The sequence below is a fragment of the Triticum aestivum genome, chromosome 4B (assembly GCF_018294505.1).
Source record: "Triticum aestivum cultivar Chinese Spring chromosome 4B, IWGSC CS RefSeq v2.1, whole genome shotgun sequence".
Taxonomy (NCBI): domain Eukaryota; kingdom Viridiplantae; phylum Streptophyta; class Magnoliopsida; order Poales; family Poaceae; genus Triticum; species Triticum aestivum.
The window spans coordinates 73,636,903-73,661,572 of NC_057804.1; the positions used below are offsets into that span (position 1 = coordinate 73,636,903).

The 24,670-nt window shown below is 42.0% G+C and overlaps 3 protein-coding genes across 4 annotated transcripts; 2 read left to right on the top strand and 1 right to left on the bottom strand.

Annotated features, from left to right (window-relative positions):
• Window positions 1–3,327: 3,327 nt before the first annotated feature.
• On the bottom strand, window positions 3,328–5,399 carry LOC123091101 (uncharacterized). Of its 2 annotated transcripts, XR_006442809.1 has the most exons (3): window positions 4,925–5,363; window positions 3,879–3,933; window positions 3,328–3,712 (listed from the first exon to the last, which is right to left on the bottom strand). XR_006442809.1 is itself a non-coding variant. In XM_044512500.1 (2 exons), the coding sequence occupies exons 1-2, from the start codon at window positions 5,382–5,384 to the stop codon at window positions 3,705–3,707; spliced, it is 468 nt and encodes a 155-aa protein (XP_044368435.1). In that variant the 5' UTR covers window positions 5,385–5,399; the 3' UTR covers window positions 3,328–3,704. The 2 variants fall into 2 exon arrangements, 1 of the variants encoding a protein (XP_044368435.1); XM_044512500.1 differs by lacking the exon at window positions 3,879–3,933 and having other exon boundaries at window positions 4,925–5,399.
• Window positions 5,400–5,484: 85 nt separating this feature from the next.
• LOC123091100 (cycloeucalenol cycloisomerase) lies at window positions 5,485–10,225 on the top strand. Its single transcript, XM_044512499.1, has 8 exons — window positions 5,485–5,674; window positions 5,752–5,921; window positions 6,114–6,197; window positions 6,944–6,985; window positions 7,473–7,583; window positions 8,085–8,276; window positions 9,376–9,473; window positions 9,788–10,225. Exons 1-8 carry the CDS (start codon window positions 5,668–5,670, stop codon window positions 9,975–9,977), a joined length of 894 nt encoding a protein of 297 aa, XP_044368434.1. The 5' UTR covers window positions 5,485–5,667; the 3' UTR covers window positions 9,978–10,225.
• Window positions 10,226–14,037: 3,812 nt separating this feature from the next.
• Window positions 14,038–14,946, top strand: LOC123094469 (thioredoxin-like protein CITRX, chloroplastic). The gene has a single exon (XM_044516468.1). It carries the CDS (start codon window positions 14,137–14,139, stop codon window positions 14,689–14,691), a length of 555 nt encoding a protein of 184 aa, XP_044372403.1. The 5' UTR covers window positions 14,038–14,136; the 3' UTR covers window positions 14,692–14,946.
• Window positions 14,947–24,670: the final 9,724 nt, after the last annotated feature.

Genomic DNA, 24,670 nt, shown 5'->3' on the forward strand with positions numbered 1-24,670 from the left:
TGATTTTGTTTTTGTTTTCCTCCTTAAAGAGCGATATCAATGCCGCTAGTTCATTATTCCTTACAAAAACTTCATTTTCTACTCCTTCCGTCCTATAATGTAAGACGTTTTTTGGCACTACACTAGTGCCAAAAAACGTCTTACATTATGGGACGGAGGGAGTAGTTCTTAAAGTTATGTGCTTGTATTTTTTAAAGTTTTTTGTATTGTTCTCTTCTTCTTAAAGGGTAATAGAAATGTCACTGATTCATTATTTCTTATAACTTTTCATTTTTTTTGTTTGCTTTAGTTTTTATTTCATTTTCTTTCTTCCTTAAGGGTAATACCAATGCGACCAAATCATACTTACTTATGAAACTTCTTATTTGCAAACCTTACACCAGTATTTGCTTATCCTTGAATATCTTAAGAAAACACAATGTTTAGGTAAAATGTGTGCAAATTTTCATTTCCCCTTTTCTTAGAGGTAATACCAATGCCACTAATTCATTTTTCTTAGGAAATTTCATTATTCTGATTTTTTTTATGTGTAAGCATGCATGCAAATACTATGCCATATGCATCTAAATTATACTAGAGTGAAAAATTACACTATTATATTATTGTTTTTGGCATATTAAAAAATGCAATTTTAGTGCAAGGTTCCGTGCAAGTTTTTAAATTTTGTTTTCATTTTCTTTCTTATGAAAGGGTAACACGAGTGTCACTAATTCATTCATCCTTAGAAAAAAATTCATAATTAAAAGCCTAGTGTGTTTCTAATCTCCTCCCTCTAATTCTCCGGTGAAGATTAGCTCTTTTTTTATGGATTTTACATGCTTCCCCTTGTATGGTTGACATGGGGATTTGAGTGGGAGGGGATGGATCTGCAGGATACTCTTGTCTATTCTTATTTTGGGTCGCGCTAACTGCCACACGTGTGGCAGGAAGGGAGACACACCACACATCTTTAATGTAAACAGATTGCCACATCATCGCATGCATGCATGCAGGAATCTTTTTGGATTTTCAGTTTTTAAAATGTTTTATCTCTTAAACGAAAAATCCGATTGAAAATCCGTTTTCATCATTGAATCCCTCGCGATGAGATCTTCGAAACTAGATCTCATGTTGATATGTTTTGATGAATTTTTTTTTGGATTAAAAGTTGCCATGTCTATTGCATATGAATTGCCATGATGTTTACACTGAAGTTGCCATGATATGTTTCAGCTATTTTCTTCTACATTTAAAAGTAAAATTTGACATTTATAAAACAGGGAATTAAGAAACTAGACTTGTCATGAACCATAAACTAAAATTGCCATGATACATGCACGTAAAATTGCCATGGTTCATACAAAAAATAATTTTCATGGTCAAAGTGCTGGAGTTGCCATCATCAAAATACTAAAATTGCCATGATCTACAAACTAAAATTGTCACATGGCAACTTTAGTTTAAGCCCTATGGCACCTGCAGTGTAAACATCGTGGCAACTTTTGGCAAAAAAAAAAATTCGTCGAAACATATCAACATGGGGTCTAGTTTTGAAGATCTCGTCGAGACGGATTTAATGGTGAAAACGAATTTTTAGTTCGCTTTTTTATTTAGGAGATACAACATTTTTAAGCCGAAAACCAAAAAAAATTCGGCTGATGTCATCTATTCATACGTGGCAAAATGAGTGGTGATGGAGACGTGTGGGCGATGTGCAAACGCCCACACGTGTGGGCGTTAACATTTCCGCTTATTTTTGTTTGATGGTTACTAGCACATATGCCCGTGCGTTGCAACGGGAGAAAAATTAGTATACATTTAAAGTTTGTGAGAATTATATGTGCAAGCAAGACCATGTGTGCACCTGAAAAAGGGACATTTAGGTTCTCGGTTTCGCTGGGCGTGAAGTAATCAGTCCGCTACTTTTCCATTCATTGATCGAGGGCAACTAAGAATTTTGTGACGTTATCGTACGCCAAAAAAGGCCCATGAATTATTCAATCTACTTCTCCTTTCTATTGAGGAGATTTTAAGGTATGTATTTTCTGAATATTGCCGGAAACATGAACCTTTTTTAAATTCTGAACAGTTTTTTGTAAACTATGTACACTTTCAGAAAAACGTGATTTTATTTTTGAAACAAGAACAACTTTTAAAAAATTTAAACATTTTTTGAATACACCAACTTTTTTATAAAAAACATGAGAATTTGTGAACTATTTTTTAGAACGGGAACATGTGTTGGAAATTCATAACATTTTTTCAAAAATATGTATCTTTTAATACTATTTTCCATTGTGAAAATTTAACTAACACGAGAATATTTTTAGAATTGGGAGCATTTTTTAAATTGCCATTTTCTTAGAAATCTCAAACAATTTTGAAAAAGAATAAAAGTTTTTGGATAAATAGGAAACTTTTTTTATGTTCCGAATATTTTTGAAAATAGCAACAAAATTTCGGAATGATGAACATTTTCTATAATTTGATTATTTATAAAAATTCGGATTTTTTTTGATAATTTGCATTTATGAAATAAATTCTATAAAAAAATAAAATTGGAAGTTGAAAAAGAGATAGGGGAAGAAGAATAAAAATAAAAATAAAACACAAAAACGATGAAAATGGGCCAGCCCATTATTGGTTGTCCTCTACGAAGGTACGACTATTTGTCGCCCTGTGCGAAAAATAGAATTTGTGTGGAATTTACATGCTTCCCCTTGTATGGTTGACATGGGGATTTGAGTGGGAGGGGATGGATCTGCAGGATACTCTTGTCTATTCTTATTTTTGTTTGATGGTTATATAGTACCCCCCCTAAACTAATATAAAAGCGAGTTTACAGGGAGAGTACTCCATATTTCCTTCATTTCATATTTTAAGACGTTTTTTTTTTTGACGAGATGGAGGGAGTAACAAATTTGTTAAACATGCCAAGCAAGGGCCAGACGGAAGCAACTAGTATAGAATCTGCACTTGTGGTGCAAAAATAGAAAAACGCATTCTGGGCCATTGGATTGAAGATGAATGGCACAGAGGTACCTCCTGCCACTTAATGTACATTTTTACGAAACCCCCCCACTAATAGTCAGATATAAAACATGACTTTCACTGTAAACACCTCACCTTTCTCATATTCGTTCATTTTGTCCTGGGTATATAAGACTAATTTTCAAATCGTCACAGCGTTGATGCTTCGGCTTTATACTTGTCTAATGGATGGTTTCATGTATATATAAGTACAGTACTGGTTTCTACTATATGTCTATCAATCGTGCAAGAAAACTAAACAAGTTGGTTACCAAAGTGTGTCAATATGTATCACAAATATAAGTGAAGGTGAGAAAATTAAGTCAAGCTAGACCATTTCAGGCACATGTTAGACTGGACAATTCCAAGCACAAATATTGGAATTATTTGAGTACATGTCAAGCTAGACCATCAGTTGCACAAATATTCGAGTACACGTCAAACTAGACCCTTCCTGAGCACACATATTTGTCAATCTGGCGCATCCACAAGAGACATACATACATATGAAGTGATACATAAGTTGACATGATCATTTCTAGTGCATGACCAGTAAGAATGAGTGCGAAGGACTTAAGGATCACAACTGAACAAGCATTGCTTTAAAAAATTGTGTTCAGCTTTGCTATCCTGATGGTATATGACAGAATGTTCTTCTCTTGCCGCCAGTTATACTGTTTCTTGCTCTTGGAACTTCATATGCCTGGGAAAGATCACACAAAACAAATACTGTTTTTATTTGCTTAGAACCATGTGAGACAGTAACAACTAAGATTCTCTAGAAGCTGCAAATAATTCTTCAAAATGACCCAAGAGCAACTGCAGGGGCAGTTAGTACTAGTCAACGAGCTCTAAACTACTCATCATACCCGGAGCATAACATGTGTTCTACACCAAAATCCAGATGTCTGACTTCTCAATCTCCTGAAACAAAACAAATTCAGAAGTCATCTCCAATTGCATGGTTGCAAATTAGAAGGCTACAGGCTGCACCACGCATGCTGGTGCAGCTCAGGCAGCTAGCTAGCTAGCTCTCTCTGCTCTGCATCTGTACTTCTACTGTTTCTGTAATGTTGTTAAACCCTTGTTGGCTAACTGTTAGTCACAAATACACATATATCTATTATTTGATGTCTCCAATCGAGGTATCTCCCACCAGCTAGCTACTGGAGTGTGAAACAATTGACCGGCGTCAGCTCATCAAAAGCCTTGAGTTTTGTTAGTTAAATCTGCAATATGCATACCCCCATGCCAGCAAGCACACTATCTCAGAACAACAACAAATTCTTAACTAGCTAGCTAACCAAACATGGCGCAGGTTAATTAGATGGACGAGACATTATTGTGTCGGCTTGATTTTGCCGGATATGCATATGTTGTCCCACCATTGACGAGTTTCCCCACAACATGTCACTTGTGCTCCATAATCAAGGGAAATTATATTCACTTTTCAATCACCGGTTGAAAGCAATTCAACTAGAAGCTAGCTAAATTTAGCTAATAATTTCACCGATGTACGCGTAAGATCCGCAATTGAAGGATTGCCAAATTGATAACTCTGTGCACTCTCGGCATACTTCCCCTAGCTAGATCCATAATCAATTCAGTCAAAGACATGTGCACTGCCTCTGAAATATTCATGCTTTGATTCAATACTCACTCCGATCCAAAATAAACCACGACACTTATTTTTGGATCGGGGGGAGTAGCATATACATGGCACAATAGATTAAATGGAACTATGTTGTGTAGTACAAGCAGTAAACTATTCTGTGCATTCAAAATTGTTACATGTGATGGGTAAACATAGAACATGAGGTAAACCCGCGCTTACGTTGGCTGGGCATGTGCCCAGACTCGATAACAAACTAGACTTTCCCATTAGATAGAAATATATGGGTGAGAGAGAAGATACCTTGATACTGAGCCAGTGAGGGGATGGAGTCAGGAAGAAGAGCTGGCGCGTGTAGCCGTCTGGGCTGCGTATTCTCTAACAACTCTGTGCCGCGGGTCTTCGGATCTGTCGCGAACCCATCGGAGTCCGGCATGGTGGAGGCCAGACGGTGACCTAGGCAGTTGTGCGCGAGGCGGCCGCGGCCATCGACGAGGACGACTAGCGACGGCCGACGAATCCCTGCGATGATGCGCCGCGCGACGTTGGGCCTGGCCGGGAGGCGGATCCACGCGACCTTGAAGCCGGAGCGGAAGACAGGAGGTAGGGAGAAGAAGCTGTGGAGGGGAGCCAACACCGGATCTGGCCAGGACCGCCGACAGCGTCGCTCGCCGGCTGGAGAGGTCGAGAGGGCCGATGGAGGATTAGGGATCTGAGAAGGATCCGAAGAGAAAACATGAGGACCAGAGGGATGTTTTTGCATAGAATTATGTAACCGTGAGTACAGATTCCTCCACCTAGAGCCTTACCATTCATCCCAAATCCAATGGTCCAGAATCCTTTTTCTATTTTTGCATCAGATGCCCAGATTCTATACTAGTCGTTCTCGGGCCAGACAGAACAGGGGGTTCAGAGGTCTCCCGTCAGTCGAGGGCACACACACTCTGCAAGTGCCACCCCGAACCAAATCTCCTCCGCTGCAACCGCAGGCAGCGACAGCGCCGGCGACTGAGGAGAGGAGGGGCCGCTGACAGCGGGATCGAGCGATGACAGGTGAGCCCCGCGCCTGCCGCGCCTAATGGTCCCCCACATGACTCCCACCTGACTGGAGGAACTCCCTGTCCTTGCAGCTATCCGGCGGCAGGCGGCGGCGAAGCGGGGCGGAGGTGGCGCGGCCGGAAAGAGCGCATGGCTGGCGGCGGACGGGAGCAAGAGGTGGGGGGAGAAGTTCTTCCTGCTGTACACGCCCTTCTGGCTCACGCTCTGCCTCGGCGTCGTCGTCCCCTTCAAGCTCTACGAGGTACTAGCACTAGCCGCCCTCACCTGCTGGTCGATCTATCTCATCCTGGGAGCATTTTGGTGGATCCTAAAACGAAGATGGGATCCTAAGGGAAATATTCGTTCCTTGGTGATTTGTTTTGTAGCGATTGGATTACTTTTTTCTTCCTCTTATATAAGCATTCTTGTATTTTTTTATTGTGATGATGTGCAGAGTTTCACGGAGCTGGAATATCTGGTTCTTGGATTGGTGTCAACCGTGCCTGCCTTTCTCATCCCTCTGTTCCTCGTAGGAAAGGTAATCTGGCACCCTCCTTCTAGGCTTCTACTCTCTCGTCAGATCAACTTCTGAAGATCTGTTCGATGTGACATTCAGCCTTCAGAGGGTAACCATGTCCCCATGACTACTCTTCGTAGCAAAAAAGGGCAGTATCTGCGCAGCAGTATTACTGTTTCACCAAATTCAGGTGTCCGCTGTTAAGTGAGAATGGAGAAACATTGTATGCATAAACATAGACATTAACATTTCATTGCAATTAAGATGACAACTAGAGTTGAGAAAACATTTTATGTTGAGAATCTACTAGCATTTTGGTGTTTTGGATCAGCTGGCAATTCATGTTTCCATCCATAGCAGCAGTTTCTCTGGCCTCCACAAAGGAATCCATTAGTGCTGCAGTACATGAAAAATAATAAGGAGAGTAAGGTCAGGTACGCAAATATTAAATGCTGAGCGAACACATGACAAAAACTATAAAAGTAGGGAAAGAAATGGAAGAGCAGGGATGGGAGGAGAGGGTTGTCTTGGCAAGTCAGCTTCTCCATAAGGATGGGCTCCTCTCACTTGCAGCTCTCTTATTTGAGCTTCAGTTTTGCATTGCATCTTTTCCCTTTTGATCTGTCTTCCTATTTTCGGTCCTAAACTATATCTTCTTAATTTGGTCCATAAAGGATGGAATTTTGAGCTTATTATGCTACTCTTGTACTGGTGTGTACACCAATCATATATTTGGAAGTTAACTTGATTTTTTTTTTCCAATTCAGGCAGATAGTATTAGAAGTTTAAAAGATCGTTACTGGGTCAAGGTATGTATTTTCAGTGTGGATCTTTTGTAAGCCAATTTGTTCCAGAAATGAACACTGTCCTGGAAAGTCCCATAGTTGTATGTAATGTGATTCTCTTATATGGATCTAGCTCAGGATTATATTTTTCACTACAATTATACGTTACTCAGATTTAACTTTCACCCACAGAAATTAAAAAGTGGTCGTATAACAGTTGATGTATCAAACGTTTACCATATTTTTGTGAAGTGACACTCATGAAAGCTTTTGTACGCACATGAAAGCTTTTGTAATATAAACTCAGCAAGCTACCCTGTATGAACAAACACTAGTGATATATATTCTTCAGTTACAACAGTACTTACTTTGTTGCTAAACTACTAATACAGGTATAATGAGCAGTACTTCTCATTGTCTATGGACTTGGTTTTAGTATTTGGTAATGCATTTTCTCATATTATCTCTTCCAAACTGTTTGCTAAATCCACGATACATCTTTCAATTGCAGGCTAATGTTTGGATTATAATTTTCAGTTATGTCGGTAACTACTTTTGGACGCATTACTTTTTCACAGTTCTTGGCGCGTCATATACTTTTCCATCATGGAGGATGAATAATGTAAGATCTTGTTCACACAAGGGGTGGATGGGTGGAGAAATTTCACCGAGAGTGCTACTCTTTACAAATGTTTGCACGTCCTTTTTACTTAGTAAATCTATAACATATTTTTGTGGAATACTACTATGAAGTCAATCAAATTATCTCATTTCATAGCTTTGTTCACTTCATATATCCCTTTTTATCAATTCTCTTCTGCAAATTAGGGGTTAATAGCAGGGTTGAAGTTCCTGCATATTAGTTGAGTACCATATGCTGATGGTATCATTCATCAATTCAGATTTTATATTAATTTTAATTTAAAACTTTGTTTGGTTGCTACATAGTTTCCATTACGTTATGTACATTATTGACACAAATCAGATGCATATCTGTTGCTCCCCTTCTGTTGTAACTCTGTTTGTAGTGCATCTGTGGGATCGTAACTAGTTATTCAAATGTGCTACACTAATTCTACTTATTTGTTTGCGATGCTTAATGATTTTTTTCCTCATGTTTCAGGTACCTCATACAACATTTCTCCTCACCCATGCCTGCTTCTTATTTTATCACATGGCATCAAATATGACACTTCGTAGATTACGTCACTCTACAGCTCACCTGCCACAGTCTATTCGGTGGTTGTTTGAAGCCGCGTGGATTTTAGCACTCTCATACTTCATTGCATACTTGGAGACCCTAGCCATTGCAAATGTATGTTCCAGCATATATTTCTTGATGCATAGGGTGCTATGAACATTATGATATTTTTCTCCCCAGTCTACTAATATTTAACTTTCATCTGTTTGCTAACAGCGGTAATCATCAATATTTTGTGCCTTAATTCTAGAGTACAAACTATTTTGATTGAATCCAATCTGTTATTACTTTTTGTGTGTGTATCTCATGCGGCTCAATTGCACAGAACCCATCTACTCTAACTATGTATCCTGCTGGACTAGGTAGATAACAGAGAACATGCAGACAATGCCTTTGAATCTCTAGTTGTGAGCAACTGTGTATAAGAACTTCTAGGCAATCCTTGATATCTCCTAATTTTAAGTACTAGGTTATGTCAAGTTTGTACGCATTGTCAATTAAAACATAAATCAGATAGCTTGTGCAATGCTTTCGACACATGTTTACTGTTCACTGTGCGGGCACTGTGAGCCTGGAATCAATTCTCTGATGCACCTGGAAGAATAAAATAGCAATCAGGTAAATATAGCCAAATAGTTTATACTTGCATACGAAATAGATGTCGTACGTAAATAAAGTTCAAACGGCGCCCAGTTATTACCACTCAACGTTTCAATGAAATTCCTGTTTCTTTTTTTGGTTGCTTGACATGGGGAAACCTTTAGTTCCTAATGTAGACTGTATCATCTATTCGACTAAGATTCATTTACCTTATGTCCCACGAATTAAATTCTGTAATGATTTTCTCCGTGGAGTGTTTACCTTTTTCGTGTAACCAGAGGTTTTCTATCTATCCTGTTTATTTCTCCATGCATCAGAATTTCCTAAGGTACTTGGGAAAATTAAATAAAGAAAAACATTCTACCCCCATGTTGCAACTATTTTGTGGCATCACATCACACTGTATTATGAAGTTGTGTTATAGACAACCACATTATGTCATTATTTGTGATGTACATACAGTTGATGTTGTTTTCACTTTTCAGTGATGCTATCCAGAAAGCTAAATGTTTCTTTGCTTATACGTACTAAAATCTTTCTGCTTCTGCGTCCTTTTTCTATTTGTGAATGAAGCCAAGATACTACATTCCTGATGCTAAAATTGACCTTGCAGTTCCCATATTACGAATTCGTCGATCGGGACATAATGTACAAAGTTGGATCATTGTTTTATGCAATATACTTCCTCGTCAGCTTTCCGATGTTCTCAAGGTAAAGCTTGTCTGAATTTAGTCTCCTTTTCTCCTCTTTCTGCTATGACTTTGTCCATCGAGCTCATTGTTAAACAGCAATATCTGGTCCTGAACTCGTTCAATGCTTGCCAAAACATTTAAGCTTTTCTCTAGCTGGCTATATTAAACATCGGTATATTGAATACCCAAAATAATATAGTTCTGAATTCCAGCAACTTACTTTCACTAACATCATCGCAGCTGGGTGCATAGGCTTCTCACTGTTCTCTCTTTACCTAGTTCTCAATCTCATAATCCATATTCAACTCTGTATTACTCTTATTTGGCATTCAGGATCGACGAAAAAGCAGAGAAGTGGGACCTTCCCAGGGTGGCCGTCGACGCTCTGGGCGCAGCCATGCTCGTCACGATAATACTCGATTTATGGCGCATATTTCTGGGGCCAATCGTACCCATCCCTGAATCAAGACGGTGCGGCCAGCCAGGGCTTGCATGGTTCCATGCGCAGAATGAAAGCGTCTAATCCAGGAACAACATGAATTCTTCTGCTCCCACATGTACCGTCGACCGGTGTCCTTCAAGACTGTTCACCTCTCCATTGGAGGGATGAAAATTGCTGATTAATGGATCGATCTGTTGTCTGTATGTAGTATTCGCTTTGTGCGTGCGAATAGCGAACTGGTAATCTGTAAGTTCAGCTTGATCTTAGAACCTGTTTTGAATAAGCTAGTGGCAATGGAGATTCGATGTCAACCAGAAAGTGATTCTTGACGCAGCACGGTCTGAGTGCGGCTCGACAGCAGCCTTCGGGATGCTTGGGGCATGCATGTCTTGATGTCTAATACTCGGGTCTCCTTTGGTTGACAGGAATTTTATAGGAATTCTAAAGGATAGGAATTTTATAGAAAAAAATAATCCTTTGAAGCCTTTTGGTTTGTAGGAATGAGTTTCTATTTCTACATGGGATATGAATCAATCCTTCACATTTCAAAGAAAAAAAAAACATTAGCCTAGACTGGAGTGAAAAAATTCCTAGCCTACGTGTGGCCGAGGGGCAACTCCCCGAGTTGTGGCCGGCGTCGGATGTGTTACCGTCCTAGATGCAGTCGCTGGACCCATGATCGTCCAGCAGCGGGCATGTTGTGCACACCATCGCGACTAAGGGGTCGTTCGGTAGTCCACCCGCTCCGCAGTATTTTAGAATCTGCAGAGTACCGTTTCTCTCGCTCCGTACTTTTTAACTACAACTCCCGTCGACTCCGGGAGCGGCCTCGTGGAGCGGAGGCCCTCCGAACAGGCCCTAAGGGTGTGCTCGGTTTCTCTCTGCTCCTCAACTCCATCCCGGAGTTGGTGGAGCAGCGCCGAATGCTCGAGCTCCATGGAGCTGAAAACGCGGAGTGGAGCTGGCTGCTATGTAGTTTTGTGGAGCGGCTATTTTTCAGATCTCAGATCTTCAACATCATGGAGTTGATAAAATTTATAAAGGAACCAAGTGGAAAATGGTTCAGTGGCCACACGACTCGCTCATTTCTGTTTCCTCCACCCGCCACGAGTGAATCAAGGAGCGGAGTTGTATGTCGAACAAGTTTTTTCAAGGGCTATTTTTACGAGGAGCAACATTTCGGGAGGAGGAGCCGCAGTCAAGGATTCAGAGGAGCCAGACCATTTCCGAACAGGCTGTAAGTGGGAAGTCGGGGCGGGGCTGGCGGATTAATGTTGTACCCGCGCAACGCCTCAGCCAAGAGGCCGGAGAGCTGGCTTCAGGTGCGAGTGTTGATGATGAAACCTCATACCAATCCGTTTGGGAGCCCGGAGCAAGGGCTATGGATTGCCTGAAGAAGTGGTGGGAAGTGAAGGCGGATGCCGCCGTAGTGGTTGATGCCGAACTCAAGGTTTCCCAAGAAGAGGGTTCAGATGGGGGAAACGGATCCTCTTACATCAGGAAGGGATGTCACGAAGCTACAGTGACAATCCAATGCAAAACTGCGAAGGGATGTCACGGGCACTGTAGCGACCGGTAGTGTATGCAGTTACTGTTCATAAAAAATAAATCTAAAAATGATTTTATTGCACCATAATTTTGTTTGTATGTAACTTTTGTAAATGTATACAATATATGTGTAATTTGTAAATTAATTCATGTCAGTTTAGCCTTAATCATATGGATGCGAAAAAAGGATGTCACGGTTACTGTAGCTTACGTGACATCCCTTCACAATGTTAGAGGATCTCGATGGGGGTGGGTGGTGGGTTGGTGTGCCGACTCGTCTCATCCACAACAAAGGTGAGGGAGTCAAAGATGACTTTGGCCTGGCATGAATATGCAGGCTGAAAGTTGATATCCAATCTGGGCAAGATCTCCGATCGACGCAACACGCGCGCGCCAACTGGTGGTACTGAAAACCGCCATTTAGTCCCGATCTAGTGGTGCGCAGGACTAGTAGTGCCAGAATGGATCACACACGGGGGGTTTACTCAAGTTTGGACCCTCATCATTGAGGTAACATCCCACTCCTGCTTTGATTTTTGATTGATGGTGAAAATGCCTCGTGTGAGGGGGTCACAATATGCGTAGAGATGTTGTTATCGAGACTACGAATGATATGACATGCCTCGAACTACCCTTGGTCTCGCCTTATAAAGGGCGGCGAGACCTAAGGTTACAAGTTTGCTAATTGACCTAAGGTCTAGATCGGACGGGGGGTTCTTGACTTGCACGTCAAGATGAGAACCTTCCAGAAGGAGGGCTTCCTATGGAACAAGGAACCCTAACCATACCTTGGCTTGTTGGGTCTTGAGGCCGGCCCACTGACCGGCTTCCCAGCTGACAGGCCACCCCTGGTATAATACACTATCGGTGTGCTTTGTCGTGTTGTTCTTCATTCATGGAGCCTTTTATTGTGTTGGCCTCTATTTTTTGAGGTGACGGTAGTATCTGGAAGACAACAATGTACCCTCCCTTCGGCAAAGAAGTAGCACGACATCCCTTCCCCCACACCCACGACATAAAAAACTAGTAGAGACTAGCACCACCTCTTTCACATGAGCATCGACAATAAAGACAACTCACCACAACCTCACAGCCAACATCATACTTGCAACTTACCACGACCCCAATAGCGCACATTATACCAGTCGTGCGAAGTGCGATGCACAAGTCCACACACACTACACATGCTTGCAATTGGGCCCAACAACCATATACAGTCGGACAATCCACTTACGGCCATACCCGAAGCGCCGCCCAACCTCAATGCACCACAAGACTCCCTCTCTAGGGAGCCTAATAGTTGTACTAATTGACTCGTCGATCAAGCAGGGAGAGATTGGGCTGGTATGCATGTGGGCCATATGTTTAGTTGGTTCCATATGCCATAGGCGTTTGATTGTCGTTGACGATAGGATTGGTAAATCTTATTTGGCGAGTGCAACTCATACATAACGCTCGCAGGCTCCCAAGCGATAGCTTGTAATGGGCAAACCTATTAGCCTCCACCCTGTTTTGTGTTTTTGGGGCTTCTTACCTATTTAAAAAAAAATATTGTTGCCCCTTTTTCAACTCTTTTTATGTTTCTTTTCATTTTTTTCGCTATAAAAATCATGCTTTTTTTTGAAAATGTTGTGATTTTTTAAATTCGAAAATACTTGTTCAATTCCGGAATATTTTTCAATTTCATGAACTTCTTTCAAATTAATTGTTTTCTAACTCTGCAAACTTTTTATAATCTATAAAAAGCAGAGGCGTTGTTTTTTGTTTCGTGAGCAATTTTATTTTTTGAGATTTTTTTCTTGAACTAGTAAGAGTAAATAGATGATGTAAAATACATCATCAAATTATAGTTAGAGTAAAATTTACATCACCAAAAAGTGGATTTTTACATCATCTCCAACTTCAACAGATGATGTAAAATTTACATCAATAGAAAATCACTCCAAAAGGTGATGTAAAATTTATATCACCGCGAAAGCGGCCATGGTGAGGTGCGCTGCAGCGACGTTAGTGGCCGCGGGGGTCTGAGTGATTATAGTCGTCGCTAGATGGTCTACAGATTTGAATGCATTTTTTGTTACTTCTCATGTTATTGGTACTGCCATGATGTTTGATGAATAGATCAGAAGTTTCTTTCTGAAAAAAAAGCTGCTGGTTTTTCCCTAAACAGTGCTGCTTTTTTTTATCTCAAAGAAAAGAAAAGAAAGAGTGATTAGAGCGAACGAGTGAGTGGCGACCGAGCCAGTCCCTAAGGGCATATACAATGGTTCTATCTTAGCAATGCCATATAGGATAAACGATTAGGTGAAGGAGAGAGAATTCATAAGAAAAGACCTGTCTTCTTTTATTTAAGAGAAGACAAGAGATGACCTCTTAACACAATATGTCTCACCACGTTTTTAGGAATAGCTAGTTATTGAAGATTGAAGATAAGACTAAAAGATGATCCATTGTAGACATGTTTTTTTTATCATCTCTTAATTACATGCAAGACTTAAAATAAGACTATCTTATCAACCATTGTACATGCCCTAATGGGCCGGCTCAGGTGTGCGCCTTAAACTCCCGATTGCCTCAAAAAGAAAAAGAAAAAACCAGTGAAAGGAGTCCTCTTCAGTGCGCACGCACGCAGGCAACCCAAACCCCTGACCCCGAGGATAGGATTTTGCTCGTCCCCCAAATCTCTCCGGCCATGGCCTCCTTCCCGCTGGCATCCGCCGCCCGTTCCCTCCCCACCCTAGGGTCTCACCTCCCGGCAGCCGCGACCACCCGCAGCGTCTCCATCCCGGCCTCCCCTGTCCCTGCGGCGAAGAACGCCACCTCCTGCAGCTTCAGCACCAGGAGCTGCAGGCCAACCGTTCGACGGAACGCCGCAGAGACCTACGTCCCAGGCTCCGGCAAGTACATCGCGCCGGACTACCTCGTGAAGAAGGTGTCGGCCAAGGAGCTGGAGGAGCTCGTCAGGGGGGAGAGGAAGGTGCCGCTCATCGTGGATTTCTACGCCACCTGGTGCGGGCCGTGCGTGCTCATGGCGCAGGACATCGAGATGCTCGCCGTCGAGTACGAGGACAGCGCCTTGTTTGTCAAGGTGGACACGGACGAGGAATATGAGTTCGCAAGGGATATGCAGGTAAGGGGACTGCCAACGCTGTATTTCTTCAGTCCGGATCAGGGCAAGGACGCCATTAGGACCGAGGGGCTAATTCCTATCGAAATGGTCAGAAACATCATCGAAAACGAGCTGTGAGTTCTGTCTAGGCAGCATAGTGTCTGTAGTAGCTACATTATTTAGCTGATTCTTGTAGTAGTTCTTAGTATTTATTTAGGTGCAGCCTGCGGTGGTTGATTTGAGCTTTGTGTTGCTGCTCGGCCGCAGGTTCGCGTATGCAAGATCTGCATGAGCAGAATGTAGCATCATTGTTCGAACCTGAGACTAACAGATTGGTTCTCTATTGCACCATTCTTGTGTGCTTTGTCATTGAAATCTTTGTTAGTTTGTTAATTTGTATGCACTGGATTTTGTCTTTTATCTTACTGCGTATAAATTGACTTTAGATGCACTTACTGGTGGTAAAAAAGAAACACCTCACGTCGCTGCACACGCAACCCGCTGCTGCCGCCACACTCACGTTCCTCTCCCCCAACCTCGCGCTACTGCAGCGCACCGCCGCCACATTTCCTTGGCGGTGCTTGGCTGATGGAGCGTTGGCCACCGCTCATACCGCCGCTGCGACCCTGCCTCTCATCTCCTTGGAGTTGTTGCAACAGGAGGACCGCGAGCCGCCGCCTCCCGCACTAGACGACAATGTCTAGGCCGTCAAGGATATCGTCCTTGACACAGGAGGGGCATGGGCTGCCAGATGGCCGTCCGCGGTGCGATCATCGTTGTCCTTCACGCCCTCTTGGATGCAATCACCGCCACCACTTGCCCCTGTTGAGCTCATGTCGTCACTGGGAGGAGCGTGCGGCACCACCGCGACGGTCAGCCTTCCTCTTATATCCGCTGGACAGGGCTGCCGTCCGTGGGCTGCTTGACTCCTCCGCCACCCCTCTGCCAGGAAGATGGGAATCTCCTGTGGGGAAAGTAAAGGTGGATGGCAGAGAAGCCCCAACTACAGGGTAACCACGGAAAGAGGAGCCAAGCATAGGAAGGGGTGGCCATAGGAGAACAATGAACAAGGGAGGGGTTTTGTGAACTTTTGGCGGTGACAGGTTGCTCCCCTGCGAAGTGAAGGCTGCAGCGACAACAGAGCACTGGTGGTACTAGGGTTGATGTGGTCAGTGGTCGAAGCCTTGCACCATCGGCGGTCGTGCTGATAGGTTCGTCTCGTCTCTATTTCCTGGTGGTTAAACAGTGAGTCACGTCTCCCATTACCTGTGTTATGTGCATTTTCCAGTTCGTTGGCAGTTGTTCTATGCGGATTTGATTGGTTTATGTGCTTAGCACGGATGTGTTTGTTGTTCTTCCAAATGTGGATACAGCGGTGTTGTAGTTCATAAACGTGTGATGCTGCATGTACTTGATGGACAAACATGGTTGCTAGGTTCTCTGCTGGCCTTTGTTTCTGGATGCCTCATCTTCTGGGTGATTGTGGTTGGTGGTGCGTTGCCATGGTTGAGTCTTGGCTCGTCTTGCTCTATTCTAGTGTGGGCTGCTTCTTTCCTGCTTCTGCCTCCTCGTGCTCTAGCCCGCTCAGTGTTCATTCATCTTTGTTCTTTTGCCTTCCTCGTAGTAGAAACAAACCAAACAGATGTTTTCAAAGAACCAGTCAAGATTGCCACAAGGTCTGATGGCCATGGCAAGATCACATCCTAGATTATTTTCTTTCACTGTTTTATCTGGTAGCTCCATTGGTCCCTTGGTTTGTTCTATCTATTCAGAGAAGTATTCCAGATGATCGTCCTGAAAAAGGTAGAGACGACCAGGTTGCCACCTTTATATTTCAGTACAGTGTACGCCGTTTTGTTTGCTGCCAATTATGTGATCAACTATCATAAGTTTGTTCTATATTTAGTTTCATCTGCATTTCACACAGCATTTATTTTCTGAGAGATTTCTTCAGCTCGAGCAGGCATAAACTGGTCAATGTTAGAGAATCATTCTCTTCTGATAACCAATGTATTGTTCAGTCCAAGAATTATGTGTCTTTGATCCATAACCATTTGACATAAATTTAGGATCTGGGACATCGACAATGTAAGCCTTTTTAATTTGTTGACAGTCCAAATTTTCATTAGCATCTGTTTTCCTCTGATGTTTCCATCTGTCAGTTAACATACTTCGGTAACGTTGCATTGCAAGACTCTGTCACGTAACATTTATTGATATACATATCGCATTGCTATTTTTTACTTTTAACTCCATATACATGTCTTCTCAGTTACCTATCATGAAAACCTAAAACTGCATTGCATAGTACTTAATTAGGCTGTGAATTTACTGTGAACGCAGTAAGCAATGGCCATGGCAAGACTATTTCTTATGAACGGTCCACCATCCACATCATCAGTTTTTAGATTCCTTCATGGCCTGAATTCTTTGTGTAGAAAGTGAATCCTATTTATTCTTTAGACGACAATGCATTATAGTTTTTTCAACTCCAAAAATAATGAACTCTGGAAAGCAGTATATCTCACTCCTTTCCCTAGCACCTCGTGACATATTCAATTTCTGAAGTAGTTCATTTCCCGATAATATATTTAGGTATCTTGCATTTGTGCATAATTTGTACTAGCATTTCATGGCTATAAGAGATTGAGTGAGACCTACTCTTATGTTATGTTAAAATTTGACATTGAAACTAAGATTATTGAGAACTGTACGAACTGAGAAACACTGTGTTTCCAGCTCCTTATGTTGGATCTTTCCACTCCAAAAATGAACTCTGGAGAACGGTATGTCTCCCTCTCTTTTTCCTCTAAAACAGTTCATTCCCGAAACTGCATTTAAGTATCTTGTATTTGCACATAATTTGTACCAGCAATCCGTGGCTTTAAGAAATTGAGTGAAACCTACTCTTTGATGCTTTATACATAATCATTCGTATTGATTGCGCTCAGCAAAAAGGTTCTGTTACAACTTTACAATCGAACACCAAGTTCCCCCTGGACAATTATACATTTTTGTGATCTTTTGGTTCACAAGTTATAGTAATCTGTCATTCTAGGCGTTGCTCCAGCATGATAAGGAGTAAAGGACTGCAGCACTGACTGCTTGTTCATGATTCAATATCTATCTGGAGTATTGCTTTTGCTAGCTCAAGCCTATATTTAGATATTTTGTGTAATAAATAATAAAAGCAACTTACTCCACAATTTCTGTTTATTGATGTTTTGTTTTTCCTGGTATAGATAACGTAGGCTGATTTCAAGTGTCAAACACAAGCTTAGGCTATATAAATCTTGCCATACAAATTTGTTTCTCTTTTACCTTTTAGCTGCCTAGAATCAGGATCAAACTCTAGAATTATACATATACATATCATGCTTGAAAGTTTAGTGTTTCGTAGTGTTTCTTTTTCTGCTCCTCATCAATTGCAATATCAAATTAAATCCCTTTTCCCTTTCTTAAATTTGAATAGAAGTAAAAAACAATAAACTGCTCTAGGTAGTTATGTATTAATTTATTCAATAGCCTTTTCATTGCCTCTGAGATGACATATGAGACGAAAGTAAAATTTTCTCTTCCTTTTACTATTATTTGTAATAATGACATCATTTTACTATGTATGGCTTTCAAAGCAAGAGTAATTGGATATTTGCCATCTAAATTAACGAATCTCTGTCTTAACTGGCGATGAAATTATGACGAGTCCCTATGCTACAATAGCATTGGGTGATCAGGAAACTTGTTAAAAGGGCAAAAAGATCCCTCTGATTTGTTGTTTAACTATGTCTTTAAAATGAGTGATCCAGCTGAGGCTTCGCCTTTATTAAAGCCGTCTGCATCTTCTTTGATGGTAATATAAATTCATGTGTAGTTCATGTGAATTCCAATGATGTCTATGTCCTTCAGTCCAAAAGGATAAATCTTCTGAAGTCCACAAAGTTGTTCAAACCTCTATGATGAAATCTCAAGATCTGTGGCCAAGCACTGGTATGGTTTTGACCTTTTGGTTCTTTTTATTCACTATTTCAGTTGCGCATTTTTCCGAAACCTTTACCAATGGCAAAATAAACTATATGGTGTAGGTTGCAAAGAACATGAGAGGCCATGCTGCCCACTCTTTACCATGAATCCATGATGTTACCGAAATAGATCACAACCACATGATCTTCATAAATGTACCTAAACATATCGTGGCCATTACATCTTCATGATAATATATACTAAAATCACAATACAACACAAATAAAGAGGGATCGCCTTATATAGGTTCTCACAAAAAGGTAGAACATCAAGCAATTGATTTGGTTAGACTCTTTTAGAGCATCTCCACTCGCGCCCCCAACAGCCCCCCCTCTCCCCCCCGGACGTGATTTTTTCCGCCGGCGCCCAAAAAAACCAGTCGCCCCCAGGATGCCGAATTCCGCCGGTTTGGCCCATTTTTGGTTCGGCGATCACTGGCCGAACCCAGCGCAGGGGGGGGGGGGGTGGGCTTGGGGCTTTAGCGGAAGGAAAAGTGGCGCGTGGGCCACCACTGTCAAGTGAAAAACGACTATTCCCTGCCCAGATTCGGCCCCCCGCGCTGTAGGACGACACTTTCCCTTTTGCCGCCGTGTCGACCGCGTTGTTGCCCACCTGCCCACAGCTGCTAGTCTGCCGCTAGAAAGGCCATTTCCCCACCGAAAAGGGAGGGTTTCGCCGCGGCAGCCTCCATCCCGCTCCTGGGCGAGCTTGCAGCGCTTCGGTCACGCAGGCGGGGGTACCGGCGACTGTGCACCTACCACGCTCGCCAAGTGTTCGGCGATGGACTTCGACGAGGAGGAAGCGTTCGCGGCGCTGGTGGAGGAGGAAGCCGAGGTCGACACCCATGAGAAGAGCACCTCATGATCCTCGCCGCTCTGGCCAGCCTGTTCGCAAGCAGTGCAGAGCCGCAACGACGTGGCTCGGCACCGGGCCGCCGTAAGAGCAAGCAGAAGCATCGACTGGAGGGCTATTGCTTGCTCTACGCCGACTACTTCATCGATGCTCTAATGCATGGCGAGCAAGTATTTCGGCACCGTTATCGGATGAGCCGAAAGCTCTTCCTCAGGATTGTGAATTCCATTCGGGAGTTCGACAACTACTTCAAGTGCAAGAAGGATTGCACCGGCATACTTGGATTCACCTCACTCTAGTAGTGCACGACAACTATGAGGATGCTTGCATATGGAGCTCCTGATGATATAGTGCAACACTATGGATGCATGGTCGAGTCCACCATCATTGAGTGTTTGTACAAGTTCTGCAGGGCAATAGTGGCAGTGTTTGGACCACAATACTTGCGATCACCCAATGCTGAAGACACTGCTAGGATCCTAGCACAGAATGCCACAAGAGGATTTCCTGGGATGCTTGAAAGCATCGACTGCGTGCATTGGGCATGGAAAAACTGTCCATTTGCTTGGCAGGGGATGCACAAAGGCGCCAAAGGAGTTTGCAGTGTGGTACTTGAGGCAGTGGTGATGAGGAACACTAGATGAGAAGAAAGAAAACACATGCCAGATCTGTTTGGCTACTTCTAGATGCTTCCACTCTAGTGTAGTATTTCTTTCCTTTTCTTTTCTATCCTACGTACTGTTTTCTAGAGCCTTCTAGTTGTGAGTAGCTATGAGTAGACTGATGAAACGGTACATAATGTTTTCTAGAGTATTTCAGCTATAAGTAGAAGTATGTGAAGGCTTCCCAAAGCTCTATAAATAGAGGTCCTCACCTCTACTTTGGACTCAGACTATGTACCCCTACCTATAATAGAACTTGTTGTTCTTATCTAAGATCTTGGAGTAGATCTTGTGTCCTAGGAGTCGATTCGGCATTGGTTAAAAAAGGGCAGGGTGCCCCCTTTTTTTTTCTAGTAAATAGTTCAAACCATTTTATCGATATGAGTGTTCTATATCAGATAAATTTTACATTAGCTATTTCCCGTTTAAATTCGGTGAGTTAGAAAGCCGTATGATAGGTGGTAACTATCTTGTATGGTTCGGGGGGTAAGCGGCGTACTCTGGGGGAATATTAGGCTCTATCGAACATACAGGGAATTGGAGGTAGCATTTTACTTATGTTAAGTCATGGACTGGTTTCTTCAGCCCTTTTTCTATGTGTTGGTGTTCTATATGACCGGCATAAGACTCGACTTGTTAGATATTATGGACGTACTTTGAAGTTCAGGAAGGAGTTATTAATTAAGACGAAGAAGAACTGGGTGGGGATATGCCTTTCCCATAACAATAGAAAGAATCCAAGCCAATATACACTAAACTATCACTATAGAGTTTTCGTTTATTACTTTGTTTATAGATACATTATGTAAATTGATCAACTTTAAATAGAAAAAATAAAGTAAAGAGTAAATAAGAAAACAGAATATTCTGTGTAAATCTTATTAATAAGAGCATAAAGACTTTCATTCTAGAAATTTTGAAAAAAAAATCCAAAAAGCCTTTTCTATTTATCCATTTTAATTTCATCATTAAATAGAAACCCTTTTTGGATTTTTTCCTTAATGATTATTCGTTCGCCGAAACCAGAAGTAAAAATTGTTGTGGATAGGGATCCTGTAAAAACATCTTTTGAGGAATGGGCCAGACCCGGCCATTTCTCACCGAAATAGCTTGAAATAAATAATAATTGTTCCGAGAGAACCTTGTACTAAGATAAGAGTTGGCCATTGATACATGGTATAAACATAACCACCTTAATGAATTAACTGACTTGTTTTACTTATTAAAATAAAAATCTTAAAAATCTAAAATTTGACCTGTTAGTGTTCTAAGTTCAAAAGTCTAGTAAAGTAAAAAATATTTTTTATGTATCCTTAAATGATATAGGGTTAAATAGAGTTCCATTACGATTAATGGGTGGCTTCGAGATTTCTTGTGGGCACAGGCATCGCAAGTCATCCAGTCTTATGGTTCTTCATTATCTGCATATGGTCTTTTTTTCTTAGGTGCTAATCCTCAAATTATTAACAAATAATAAAGTCTATAATGATCGAATGAAAATACCAATAAATTCTATAATTTTATTTTTTAATATCCTATAGTTAAGCATATCAAGCTAACTTTATCTTTAAGAAGTTTTAGTATTTTTTATTTTTATAAGTATAACTTCAAATTTAGAACTTTCAACGAATATTAGAAAAAGGTTCAAAACTTCATCAGCCACTGAATTGGGTCGATTTGCCTTGAAGATATCAAATAAGAAAACAACACTCGATTCTACATCTCCGGGAATGCAACGAACTTCTACTTCTAGATAGGTCTAATAGATAGACGGCTAATAGATAGACAGGGGGGCCACTAGTCCTGTATTGCGGTAGTTCAATACATTTTGAAAGATAGATTTTGAAAGATAGATATTGTGATTAGTTCTTTTCTTTACTATCTAACATCCTTCCATTTTTTTAGTTATTCACTGGAGCAATTATATATTGAAGTCAATCCGAGGCAAGTGTTCGGGTCTATTATGACATAAAGATTAGGTGCCTAACGGACATTGTTTATCTTGAAAAACAAATATTTCTCGACGTAAGAAAAAAATATTAACTAATTCATTTCCTTTTTACTTTTGGATTTTTTTTGATTTGATTTGGCATTATTCAACAATAAAAAAAGAAAAATTTCGACAAATTCCTTTTTTTAAGAGGAACTTGTCATTTTGAATTCTTGGGTTCAGGAATTCTTCTATAATTTAAATGACTCAATAAAAGATTTTTTTATTCTTTTAGTTACTGATTTTTTTGTATGAGTTGTAGGGGCGGGCCCACTTCCACTGATTTCTTGCGGGAAGGTTCTATAAGGGAAGAAGAATCAGAGCTGTGACCTGGTAACCTTGATTTCTTTCGGAACCTATCGTCTAGTGATGCCCCTATCGTCTAGTGGTTCAGGACATCTCTCTTTCAAGGAGGCAGCGGGGATTCGACTTCCCCTGGGGGTAGGGAGTATTATGAAAGGAGGTTAATCATAGATTAGCAAAAACCCTAGAATAAATTCTTCCTGGGTTGATGCCCGAGTGGTTAATGGGGACGGACTGTAAATTCATTGTTGGTACTTCTGGAGGGCAAGCTGTTTTATAGTGACTTCTTTCTTAGGGTAGGGCGACGAATACTTCCAATTCCGGAAAGGTCATTGGGTCGCCTAGGAACAAAACAGTCCTTTCCTTTTTCTGATCATAGAGAAGCCGTATGAAGCTAAGGTTTCATGTACGGTTTTGGAAACATAGTTTGAAAAAGACGACTAAACAAGTTTGCTTAAAACTTATTTATTCTTAAATTTCCACCCTCAACGGATGGCTCGACAGGCAGTATGCCCTATTTGAAAACATGCAATGAGGGTACGAGCAACACTCCCCAAACTTGGCATGACTCATCGCCATCTTGTATTCATGATCTTACCTCTATTGGTCACAAAATTTCGATTACTTTTCTGGTTTCCCGTTTCGGAGATCCGATAATGGAATGCTAAATCGATATCTGGGGTCGAGCCAGGGTACTTATCCTCCCGTCTATAAATCAATGACCAATAAAAGACCAAAGCGGTGATAAATCAAGGGGCGGACAGGAGCAGCATCGTAGCTAATAATACGGCGAAACATTTATACAAAACACCTATCCCGAGCACACGCAAGGGAACCGTAGACAGGCAAGTGAAATCCAATCCACGAAATAATTTGATCCATGGACGGCACCGTTGTGGTAAAGGTCGTAATTCCAGAGGAATCATTACCGCAAGGCATAGAGGGGGAGGTCATAAGCGCCTATACCGTAAAATAGATTTTCGACGGAATCAAAAAGACCTTTCGTTTAGGGTGAAGTAAGACCAAGCTCATGAGCTTATTATCCTAGGTCGTAACAAATTAGTTGATAGTGATAGGATCCCTTTTTTGGCGTCCCTGAGGTTGGTAAGAACTGAGGGACAATGCCCCCCCTCACTGGGCCCATCAGCGAAAGCAACTGCTACTTAATCGTAGGTTTGCTTTCGTGCAAGGCCCCCGCTGCTGGAACAGGCGGTTGTCATTTTCAAGTAAACGCCCCGCCCCCTTTCTTTGCCCGCCGGCCGCCTAGCTCGTTATTCTTTGAGATCTGGATAGAGTCTCGCTTCGGGGCGGGGGAAGCATGGATTCGATAGATCTATCGAATCCATGCTGCAAGCAGCAAGCGTAGGCTAAAGTTCTGAATTGAACTCTTGCTGCCCTATCAGCCTACATTCGCCTCTAGAGCGATATCTAGCGCAACACGTTGAAGCTGTTCCTTCAACACTTGTGATGTACACATTGTAGCAGCAAGGTGGAGTTACTCCTCCACAACCTTTGTGCTGCTTTAGGTGGCATCAGAGCCTCGTCGACCCATACTAGTTCTTGCTGTCCTATTCGAGAGCAAGCTGCAACAAGCAATGGAGCAATTGGAGAAGAGGATGGATGTTGCAGAACAACAAATCAAAGAGCTGCGTGAAGATCTTAATCAGAGATTTGATCAGCTGGTTGAGATGATAAGAAAGGGTGTCCCCCTACTACCAATGAAGGAGATTCATCTAAAGAAGAAGATGTTCATCAAAGGAGAGGTAATCTTGGAGCAAGACCGCCACAACAACGTGCTTCAAGAAGGCCAATTTATGTTGAAACTTCTGAAGGTGAAGAATATGATGAAGCTCTTGAAGAAGCTGATCTCTATGCATATCGGAGAGTACCCAACCCTGTTGGGGAACGTAGCAAAAATTCAAAAATTTTCCTACGTAACACCAAGATCTATCTATGGAGAGACCAGCAACGAGTAGAAAGGGGAGTGCATCTACATACCCTTGTAGATCGCTAAGCGGAAGCGTTCAAGTGAACGGGGTTGATGGAGTCGTACTCGTCGTGATTCAGATCACCGATGATCAAGTGCCGAACGGACGGCACCTCCGCGTTCAACACACGTACAGCCCGGTGACGTCTCCCACGCCTTGATCCAGCAAGGAGAGAGGGAGAGGTTGAGGAAGACTCCATCCAACAGCAGCACAACGGCGTGGTGGTGGTGGAGGAGCGTGGCAATCCTGCAGGGCTTCGCCAAGCACCTACGGGAGAGGAGGAGGTGTCACGGGAGGGAGGG

Bases quoted from the DNA above. Each gene is read 5' to 3' on its own strand.
- LOC123094469 (XM_044516468.1), top strand. From the start codon at position 14,137: ATGGCCTCCTTCCCGCTGGCATCCGCCGCCCGTTCCCTCCCCACCCTA.
- LOC123091100 (XM_044512499.1), top strand. The intron at 6,198-6,943 runs GTAATCTGGCAC...TTTCCAATTCAG, and splicing joins CTCTGTTCCTCGTAGGAAAG to GCAGATAGTATTAGAAGTTT. The intron at 7,584-8,084 runs GTAAGATCTTGT...CTCATGTTTCAG, and splicing joins CATCATGGAGGATGAATAAT to GTACCTCATACAACATTTCT.
- LOC123091101 (XM_044512500.1), bottom strand. From the start codon at position 5,384: ATGCAAAAACATCCCTCTGGTCCTCATGTTTTCTCTTCGGATCCTTCT.